General features: G+C 33.7%; 1 protein-coding gene across 3 annotated transcripts; it reads left to right on the plus strand.

The window, feature by feature from the left end:
* The first annotated feature begins 1768 nt into the window (after positions 1-1768).
* On the plus strand, positions 1769-10021 carry LOC143205102 (proton-coupled amino acid transporter-like protein acs). Of its 3 annotated transcripts, none has more exons than XM_076418179.1 (10): positions 1769-1908; positions 4519-4599; positions 6427-6537; positions 6595-6745; positions 6799-6920; positions 8286-8370; positions 8436-8667; positions 9212-9440; positions 9496-9668; positions 9725-10021. In XM_076418179.1, exons 2-10 carry the CDS (start codon positions 4535-4537, stop codon positions 9946-9948), a joined length of 1392 nt encoding a protein of 463 aa, XP_076274294.1. In that variant the 5' UTR covers positions 1769-1908; positions 4519-4534; the 3' UTR covers positions 9949-10021. The 3 variants fall into 3 exon arrangements, with proteins under 3 accessions (XP_076274294.1, XP_076274295.1, XP_076274297.1); XM_076418180.1 differs by lacking the exon at positions 1769-1908 and adding an exon at positions 2075-2135; XM_076418182.1 differs by lacking the exon at positions 1769-1908 and adding an exon at positions 4378-4457.
* The last annotated feature ends 1195 nt before the right edge of the window (positions 10022-11216 follow it).

Consider the following 11216-nt stretch of genomic DNA (forward strand, 5'->3'; position numbering starts at 1 on the left):
TCCAAAAATATTGATATTCCTTAAAAAGTACATCGATATGTCCATCATACATGTTTCCTAATATATTCCCAGCCCTTTCCTTATCTTGTCTTTAAATGATCATCAGTATTAATACTGTTTTATGTTCAATTATAAAGTTGTTTTATCACGACTCATTTTTACAATTTTTACACGATTTTTGCAAAGTTTGGTGGCTAAGATGTATCTACATTTCCTCAATGGCCTAAGAGGTCTGTGATAATCATTTTGTTTAATGCGGTTTGTTTCAACTATATTCAGTCAACACAGTGTTTCAGGTTTTAGATATAATGTAGTAGAGTTGGACTTATCGCATAAATCCTTTAAAATAAATTCACTGTCCTAGTACACGAGGATATAGTGATAATTAAAAAGTTATATCATATTCGAGTTCTCCATTTCCATCTTTTATTTGGCTTGAAATGACATATAAAGTATGCAAAAATTATATTCAAATACTATTTAAGATAATATTGAAAGACAAAAACATGTTGAAGATCAAAAAAGAATTTTTGTACTACATTTACGTACATACTTTTGTGCCTGGTAACATAGGTCCCGTCAAAAAGTACCCAAAATTGTTATTAAAATACTTATAAAATATTTATCTCAATTTGTTGTATTATTTTCAGTGGGCCAATGATACATTTATTTGACTGAATCATCTTGGTGTCTATAACGTATGAGTTTCGGAAAAAGTCAAGCGAGGAGATAGTCAGTCAGAGTTACCAGTGACGACAGTGAAATCTGTCTTTCAAGCTTAAACGTCAGAGTCTTAACTGTCAGAGTGAGATACATTTTCCACCATATTTTCTTCAAAAACTTTTTAAAAATATTTTAAAGTCTCCTTCTACCAACGAGGGTTTATCTGGACTGGACCTACAATTTAACGTGGGCTCCGAAACATGGTGCTCGGCATTAAGCCCACCGACTGGCAAGTGACCAACTTAGAAATTATTCCAAAAGACATACAATCTTACCCAGCCTGGTTACTGTCGTACTGGGATCATTTTCTTTGTTAGATTTTACACTCTTGCTTATGACAATCACAGATATCAAACAATCACAAACATAAAGTTACGACCATGCCCCAGCAGGATTCGAACCCGCGACTATCGCAACAGTAAGTGGACCATCCTGTCACCTTTACCACTGCGCCAACCAAGCCGGCATCAAACGCTTTTGTACACTCGAATTTGTATTTGAAAAAATCGAGTATTGTAAACAAACCAATTGACAGATGCCATTCAAAGTTCGCATTAATATAACGGAGGGTCATGTCAACTTATCTTTAAGTGAACTTGCATTCTTTGCAAAAAAAAACAAAAAAGGTTAATTTTTTAATGTCATATAACTCCTTACACCCCAAAAGTTTTATTTCTATATCGCCCGCAACCGAACATAGTCCAACTCAGTCAATAAAACGTATAAAATTACATATTCAGCACCAATATCGTCATGACTATCACATAAAACCACACTATAAAGACACGGTACATATTTGTCGTGGATTTGAGATAATAACTATTCCCCAAGGACAGTCAGTCAATTACCTTAACATAACATTCCACGGCCAATTAGTTTATTTATATTAAATCCTGTCTGTATCGTAAAACAAACAAAACAAAAAAAAATCCGAAACGATTTTTACAACTAATTATTATATATTTACCCCCCCTGATGAGTATGGACTCATTAAGTCATTACCTCTTAGATATAATCAGCATAATTTGTTTTATATCTCTATAAGTGATAAGATTTTAATGTTCACATATAAAATATAAATTAAATAGAGAGTGGAACCATTTACTTATCAAATCTATATCAGTGCCAATTTCTTATAACATAAAGAAATCGTGTGTCTGCTAAGTGGTAATGCTGCAGTGTTGGGTAAGTGTTTTAATGAACCGTAAATTAGAATTGACGAATAATTAACTCATTTATTACTACCAGGTATATATCGTAAAGATAACGCACAAATTATCTCAAAATAACATAACTTACCGAGTTTATGCATGAAAATGTAAATAATTCTAGTAGTGTTAAACAAACCGACAAGGTATACATGTAACCAAGTAAAACGTAAAGCAGTTTTATGGTGTTATCAACTAATAAATGTAAGATGATGTTTTAAAGCAAACTTTATTAATAAAAACTCTATAATTTTTTTGATATATTGTTTATTACATGTAAAAAAAGGGATTTTTTAATAACGAATTATTAACAAAAGTAATTTTATTTAAAATATGGTTTTGGAAAAAAGTGTGCATGTTAAGATAAGAATTTGTATTGTCCAATTATCACACTTTAGATAATTAAAGTAATGTCTGTGAAAGCGAGTGAAAAGGTTCAAGTGTCTGATAGTGATCATTATTAAAGGGAAATAATAAAAACGTAAAATAATTCTATAAATTAATCAATTATATACACACAGCATGTTGCAAGAACAAGAGCTTTGATGTTTGATATCAAGTAATTTGTGGTAAGCAGAATCATGAAGACACCAAATATTAGATGGTGTCCAATTTTGAAAAACTGGGAAATGCCAAGAAGGGGTACTTCTTAACTTACTTTTTTAAGGAGTTTCATCTGCCTTTTGCTGTTTTATTGAACAATGAGTACAAAACATTCGTTAAAAAAACAGTGATTAACAATGAACTATACTTTCAATCGTACATTTTTTGAAATATGTTCAAGGTTCCCACAAATACTAGTAATTATTTAGAAATAATCTAGCAGAAAATAGGAAATAATGAAAGTAAATGAAATAAAGAATTAAAAGTTTATTAATTATCGATCTATAGTAGTAAAAAGGAATTCTTTAGGAAAAAATAACTAAATTGAACTTGAACTAACTTGTGAATGAAACTAACTAATTGAGTACTTTGTAAATTGAACATTAGCTATCTTCAAGTTTAGGTTTTGCTATTCTAGTATAAGACTGGTATAAGAGGATGATATAACGATATTAAAAAATATGAAGCAAATTTGTGTATAATTTTGACACTCTTTTCTAAATTTGGATCTACCATAATAATTTTGAATCGCACTAAAATGTTAGAGAATGTTTTTCATTTCATTGTTAGAAAGTATTTCAATTCCAAACCCAATTAGGATTTGAATTTGTTCAGGAAGTAGGAGTTATCCTGTGACTTTTCACTCAAACTGGCAAAGCTTAAAGCTTAAATTACCTTCGTACTATTACCTTTTCAGGAAAGGGTTGCATAGCGGAATATAACTCATCCCGTGACATAGTTTAGAAAATCACAAATATCTGATAATGATTATTATCTACGGGAAATAACAAAAATGGAACGTATATATATTAGGTCTGTTTTGTTATATTAAATAAAAAAATATGGAGCATATTCTAATCCTATTTCGGCTGGAATCTCGCAGGGTACCGTTTTGGGATCATTCCAGTATCTGTTCTATACTGCTGATATCCTAATAACAAAAAAAAAGTCTTTGGAACATCATCACCTTAGACAAAATGTTCCGAAGCCAATTTGGATTTGAATTTGTCCAGGAAATAGGAACTGTCAGGTTGTCAACTGGCAAAGTAATAAGTTTAGACAATCTTCGTAACCTTTTAGGAAAGGGTTGCATAGCGGCTCATCCAGTGACATAGTTTAGAAAATCACAAATATCTGATAATATTATTATCTATGGGAAATAACAAAAGTTAAATGTATATATATATATATATACTCTCGCAGGGTACCGTTTTGAGATCAATATCTGTTCTATATATGTTGATATCCCAATAACAAAAGAAACAGTCTTTGGAACATCATCACCTTAGACAAAATGTTCCGAAGCCAATTTGAATTTGTCAAGGAAATAGGAACTGTCAGGTTGTCAACTGGCAAGGCAATAAGCTTAGACTACCTTCGTAGCCTTTTAGGAAAGACTTGTTCCTTGTGACTTTTATCTAGTGGATCCATAGTATTTATTAATTTAATGAAGATCATTTATTTTACCGTGTTGTTTGGAATTCACATTATTTCGTCATTTCAGTTCTTTTTCACTGTTGATCTGCTGACTTCACAGTTTGTTATTGTTCATTTCTGTTTGTATGTTAGTAGGTTTTAAACAATATTAATATAGAAACTTAAAAACAGTTCATTAAACACATCATTTCGCCAAAATCACAAATTAATTCAAATTACATCGTCTTCTGTATTTTGAACAATGAGTAAAACATTATCAAGAACAAATGAGAACCTTCGAGTCATTACATTAATAAATTAACGAGTCACACTGAATAGAACGTGGAATAACAATTCTATCGAAACTGGTTTTTGACTATTTTGGTTAACCCATCGCAAAATCTCATTCGTCAGGCGCACTTGTTGGGTTTCGCGCGTTTTTTTCTAAGTTATGGCTTAACCTCTGTAGGTATTACAACTAGTTCAAGCCTGACGTAATAGTAATCGGTATTTTGTGAATGATGTGTGTGAATCGGGTGAATAATCTTACGCCAGTTTTTGGTTTTAGGTCGCCGTAAGCAAATATGAGTGGAAATAATTCATCCGATTTGACCGGATCTACGACAACAATTGGTTATTTTAATTCTACGTGAGTATTTGACATATTTGTTGATGTAGTTTAGGCAAAAAAATAGAGTTTTAGTGTTGATTGATAATATATAAAGAATATTTCATCATAAACACTCATAGTTTGGTTGTATGTGTTTGATTAATTACAATTACCTTCCAGTTTTTATTCATAATCATTGTGAATTTATTCTGGGGATTTTTTGCCCAGGATAATTTTTATATCATCGATTAGAATAGATGATAATCAAAAGATACAATGTCTGGTGTGTAAGGAGTGTGTGCTCATATGTAAATATATTATGTTATAGGACTCTTGCTATGTTCAAAAATTATTTTGTTATGTTTCACTCTCTGTAACCATCTTTTTTTCAACATCTCGTTTTAAAATATTCAGATAAAATTCCAATTTCTATATTTTTCAGTTAGCCAGCATACTCAGTCTTAACTTCGACATTTTTATTGATATGATATTCTCTATGTAATAATATATGACTTTAGAATCATCTTTCTATGTTTCCTATTATACAAACTATTGCATTTTTTAAAATTATTTAATTATTACATTGTTAGTAATCGTTTCCATCTAGGAGGAGCCATCGGCCCTATCTCAGTTTCTGGTGAAATAATATATATACTGCTGAATTTTTTTATTAAATGCACTTCACTACACAAGATGAGATGGTTTGATTCTTTTGAGTTTGTCTCCTGCTCTGGTGGTATCCAATAATTGTTGCAATACTTCAACATTCTCATAAGAATGGAGTATTTCCTCAAGCCCCCTTGCAATTCTCTTGGTTTCTTGACTGACTGTGCGTATCTGAAGGTCTCGATGTAGGTAGTCAGTCCTGCAGTATTTGGGTGCGGCCACAATACGTCTCAGGATTTTGTTCTGAAAAATTTGTACTTTGTCTATGTTACTCTTTGCAGAACGTCCCTATAATTGAACTCCGTATGTCTATGTTGGATTCAGTATTTGCTTATATAATAGCAATTTATTATGTACTAATAATTGTGGTTTTCTTCCAATTAGCCAATACATTTTCCTAAATGTTCCTTCCAGCGAAGTTTTGCATCAAGATCCATTCCGAGATATATAGCGTTGTTGCTATATAGAATGAATATTATTTAATGTTATTGGTGCTTGTAGTCTGATTGTACGTGAACTGCACATGCACAGATTTACTTTCGTTAATTTTTATTTCCTAAGCTTGAGTCCAATTATTTATATTGTCACTTGCCTGTTGTATTTTTCGTGTGACTTCTTCACTATTGTCTCCGTCAGCTATAATCGCAGTACCATCAGTAAATGTTGCCATAACTATTACATGATAAAACACAGTGTGTAATGTAAATCCCTCAAAATTTCCCAATTCGTGTAGTTTTATTATAAATTCACATTGTTTTCTTTGCTGATGTATCAATGTTTACTTGAGATCGACAGGTTGTCAAATATAGGTGATTTATCATTACAGTTCAATGATAACCAATTAACGATAAATAATTGATTGAATGTATTAAAATATTAATAGGTTAATCACTTATTTAATAAAAAAAAGCGTGGGATTATTGTAATATGATGAGATTCAAATTTTATTGTCAACACTTTTACTTTATTCGATAATACTTTTAGTTTTTTCAGTTATTGTGAAAGTATTTATAAACGTTTTTTGTTTATTCTCGCTAAATTCTTGTAATAATTTATTGACGATTATATAATTCTTTTAAAATATCACTTCTTGAAAGCTATTGATATTTTTTTTGTGATTTCGTTGCTTTGGTTGTAAATATCTCCCGACATTTTATTATATTGTTGAGAAACATCTAATTATTGTCGGGTTTATTGTAGGACTACATTAGTTAAAGATGGTGGTAATGAACTAAAAGTAGAAATTAACCAACTAACTATTGAAGAGAAATATAATCCTTATGCCAACAGAGAAGTACAACATCCTAATGGGTGAGAAACATTATTAAATATATTTGTGTTCAGTAGATATGTAATTTTTTAAAATAGTTTCCTAGGAGCTTTTATGCATATAGTGAAAACATCACTAGGGACGGGTATATTAGCCATACCTAGGGCCTTTAAAAGTGCTGGACTATTAGTGGGTCTTATTGGCACTATATTTGTGGGATTAGTGTGCACCCATGCCATTCATATCCTGGTAAATTTCATTTTACTTCAGTGAATATCGACTTATTTTTATGCGTATTGTAGGTAACAGCTTCGCAAAAGGTGTGCGAAAAGACCAAAACTCCTAGTCTGGGGTTTTCCGACACCGCGGAGGGAGTTTTTCGATTGGGACCAGCACCATTAAGAAGATGGTCCAGGTTTGCTAAGTATGTACCTCTACAATTTCTCTAGTTTTCTTGGATATCTCTTTTGATGGACTTCTTCTTGTGGAAATTATTATTTTAGCATATAAATGTCTTTGAATTGTCTATTCAAACAACCTGAGAAAACAATAGTTATCGTATCAGTATGGTATATCCAAGAGTACACAAGAGAATTATAATCAAAGGGTGCTTCCAATTTCTGAAATTTTAATTGGAATTTGGGTCAACCCAAATACATAAATTGTTCTTATTATTATTCAAATTATAGAGCTTTATTAAATATGTAGGAATGTACGTCTGGTCGGTCGGAATGTGTGGCTGTCGGTGCTTTTGTCCGAATACTCACTACCATTTTGTGGAAGAAATTCGCACGGAAACTGAAAACAATGGTTGAATAAAAACTTGTTTATTTCGATGTAAAATACATGTGGTCGACGGGAAAATGGACAGGATATTAGGTTTAGGGAAGTTAGGTTATGGAAGTATGGAAGCGCTATGGATATGGTACTGTTACAAGGGGTAGAGAAAAAGAGACAAAGTCGTCGTCGTGGAGGTCTTTTATAGCCGGGAACCGCATGGTACCAATCCATCAGCGTTGCCAATTTTTGAACTTGATCCATATGTAATATTGGTGACCTAAAGGGTTGTAGCGGTCGCTACAAATAGAAATCATTATTATGCTATGAAAATCTTCTTACTTTTCCTTCGTTTGGACTGTTATGGACATGTGAAAAACCCTACCCAATGTCTCTAGATTTAAATCCATTTGATAAACCATCTTATTTTTTTCAAGGTTGCTAATTCTTTAGAAAATGTCTTGTTGAATAATCTTTAATGAGTTCTTGTTGAGTGTTTACAACAATTTATATTCCAATGCTGCTTCTCTAATTTCTCATTTTCCTACCTCCTTATTGTTTTGGAACGCTTTTTATCTTCTACATCGAAATAACGTGACCAGAACGGCAGAAATAATTATACATACGAGGACGGTTCGACAAGTACTTAGCCTAACCGACTGATGCCGCCATTGTGGCTGATTTGAAAAATGTATTCGGCGGGCAGAAATTTGAGTGGAATGATGTCCCTTTGCAGACCATGAGAAAATGCGTTTTTGCGGCGAGTTAAAGAAGTTGGAGCATTGCTGGGTCAAGTGTATCGAGCAATCCATCCTGAACAATTATGTCGAACAAACGCATTTGTTTGAGATCAGAAACTATCCCAGCATTAACAAATCGAATTGGCAATCTAGAGCTATTTGCTGCCTTGGCAAGACTTTGTTTCACGGCTAGCTTCGAATTCGAAAACAAAACAACAAATATTTAAATGTATACATATGTTAACACTAATGAATATGTTAATTTTTTTCAGGTATTTTGTGGAAGGAGGTTTATTCTGCATTCATTACCTCGCCGATGCTGTGTACTTAGTAATCATTTCTATATCACTAACTAAAGTAAGTCATTGTTATAACACCATCACTATAGTCACAATATATACGTATCTTATCTATTATTTTAGTTCTTCGAACAATACTATTCAGTAGACTCGTGGGACGTATATATATTCAAATTAATCCTGCTCGGACCACTGCTTATATGTGGTCAAGTGAGACAACTGAAGCACCTCGTACCCTTTTCCTTCATCGCTAATCTCATGTTAGTCCTAACATTCGGCATAACGGGGTATTATATGTTTTCTGGTATCTCAGAGATCAATATTAAGGACAGATCTCTAGCTACCGGTGTAACAGGTAAGAATATGGAAGACAAATGTATTTCTTATGGGCTTGTATGTATTTTAATCATTCTGCGCTTTAAAAATCTATCTGTTGAGAAAAATTGATACAATGTATACGATATATATTCAATTTTTACAACTTTTTCCCATCTTTCTGGTAAGATGGTGATGCCGTATCGAAAGAACGATGTTGGTTCGGCAGAGATTCAATCATCGATCTATTTTCTCACTTCCTCAGCATTGTGAACAAATGATAATCACAAGGCACCAGCTTTGGTGAGTATGTTGTGTAGCTGCGATAGTTGGGAATTCACAGAACAGTATTACCAAAGTGACGAGCTTTGCCAGCAGATAGCTTTAAGCCATACAACAAAAGTAATTAATATCGAAACTTGGAAACTATTATTTTACGTGGATACATGTTAAAATTATCGATTTTGATAGCTAGGCTAGCTCGTTTAACAGCTTGTTACATTGATACACTTTGCATAGTTTTACCAATAGACATCTTTGATGAAAACATGTCCAACCACCTAATAAAAACTACTCTTCCGTAGGTATTCCATCATTCTTTAGCACAGTCCTGTTCTCCATGGAGGGTATCGGTACTATCATGCCAGTGGAAAACTCAATGGTGAAACCGAAGTTCCTCGGTTGTAATGGCGTCTTGAACTCAGCCATGATGGTAATCATATCGTTGTATGCCTCAATAGGATTCTTCGGATACTACAAGTTCGGTGATCTTACTGAAGCTACGATTACGAAAAACTTACCGGAGGATGACATGTGAGCGTTCCCGGGTCTACTCATATATCCTCCAATCTGTTTGTACCATTTTTAGACCAGCTCAAGTAGCTCAGCTCGCTATCGCCATAGCAGTCTTCTTCTCCTACATGTTAGTGTTTTATGTCCCCGTAGACATAGCCTGGAGCAATTTAAAGGATAGAATACCGGAATCCAAGCACAACATCAGCCAGATCATCCTGAGAAGCGTGTTGATTATCGTCAACGTTGGTAATAATAAGCTCCTCCGCCATAATGTCGATAACTCACGAGAACGATTGTTTTAGGTATTGCCATTGCCGGCGGACAGAAACTGGGCACCTTGATCGACTTGATAGGCGCCATTTTCCTATCCACGTTAGGGTTCTTCGTGCCCGCATTCCTGGATATCATCGTTCGATGGGACGAGGGTTGGGGCCGGCTCCACTGGAGATTGTGGAAGAACTTATTTATAATGTTGATGTCGCTGTTTGGACTAGTGTCCGGAAGTTATTATGCATTTGTCGAGTAGGCGAGGAGAGAGTTTTTGTATGTTACAGTGATTGTTGTTTAAAGGAACAAATAAATCTGTGATATTTTGTAAATTGTTGTTTTTTATTACTTCGATACGAACATTCAAATCAAGTTCGTAGGTTTGTGGCCGCAAAACTCAGGATGAAGTAGAAGGAAGTAGATGATGGATTGACTTGAAGTTTTGCGCAGCATTGTATTTTGATGGAAGAATGTTTCTTCGTAGATATTATTATGAAAATCCAACGAAAACAGAAAATATTGAACGTTTTAGGTTCACTTGTAACTTGTCATATTTACGGTATCATGTAATTAACAGGCCAATTGAAAAGTCTCCGGCCTACCATAGTAAAACACACTTTTTGGCAAAATTAGTTTTTTAGACCCACTAACTTTTCGATACCATTTTTGTAGTACGATTTGTCCTTTGCTTCAAAATAGGCCTCAGTTTCGGCGATCACCTATTCATTCGACGAAAATTTCTTCCCAGCGAGCATTCTTTTGAGGTTTGGAAACAGGAAGTAGGCGATTTCGATGCCATGTCTCATCCATTGTCACATATCGACGCAAAAACTCGAGTTTATTACGCTTGATCATATTCAAACACTGCTCCGAATCATCAACTCGTCGTTGTTTTTGGTCAAAAGTGAGCTGGCGCGGCACCCTCTTTGCCTGAGCTTTCTCATACCCAAATATTCGTGAATGATATGATGTACACGTTCAGTTGATATCTTTAGAGTGTCTGCTATTTCATTCTATTTCAATGTACGGTCATTCAAAATCATTTTGTGGATTTTTTAAATGTTTTCGTCGGTAACAACTTCTTTTGGACATCCACTGCGTTCGCCGTTTTCGGTGCTCATTTCACCACGTCTAAACTTAGCATACCAATCCTTGACGGTTGATTTTCCTGGAGCAGTGTTCGGAAACTCGGCAACAAGCCAAGTTTTTGCTTCAACTGTATTTTTCCCCTTCAAAAAGCAATATCTTATCAACACGCGAAATTCCTTTTTATTAATTTTTTCACAATAACAAAATTTGCTTCACTCAAAATGCTATAATTGACAAACTACCTGTCAAATTTATACACGCATCTTTTGAGGCTTAGGGCTAACTAACAAACATGGACTGAATTCCAGTAGCGCCATCTATGTGTCAAGCCAGGGCCTTTTCAATTGACCTGTTATAATCAGATCATTATCGTATACATTTTATGTATTATCATAGAAAAAATCTTTTCTCCTCTTATTTTTTAATTTCTTCCGTTTT

This window comes from Rhynchophorus ferrugineus, unplaced genomic scaffold, assembly GCF_030347505.1.
Source record: "Rhynchophorus ferrugineus isolate W39M unplaced genomic scaffold, kcgeb_rfMv2 rfM11, whole genome shotgun sequence".
NCBI classification, from domain to species: Eukaryota; Metazoa; Arthropoda; class Insecta; order Coleoptera; family Curculionidae; genus Rhynchophorus; species Rhynchophorus ferrugineus.

What these genes read in the sequence shown, in the direction of transcription:
- LOC143205102 (XM_076418179.1), top strand. Translation starts at nt 4,535, where the DNA reads ATGAGTGGAAATAATTCATCCGATTTGACCGGATCTACGACAACAATT. An exon ending in CCCATGCCATTCATATCCTG is followed by an intron (nt 6,746 to 6,798) that starts GTAAATTTCATT and finishes TGCGTATTGTAG; the next exon opens with GTAACAGCTTCGCAAAAGGT. An exon ending in GTTGATTATCGTCAACGTTG is followed by an intron (nt 9,669 to 9,724) that starts GTAATAATAAGC and finishes CGATTGTTTTAG; the next exon opens with GTATTGCCATTGCCGGCGGA.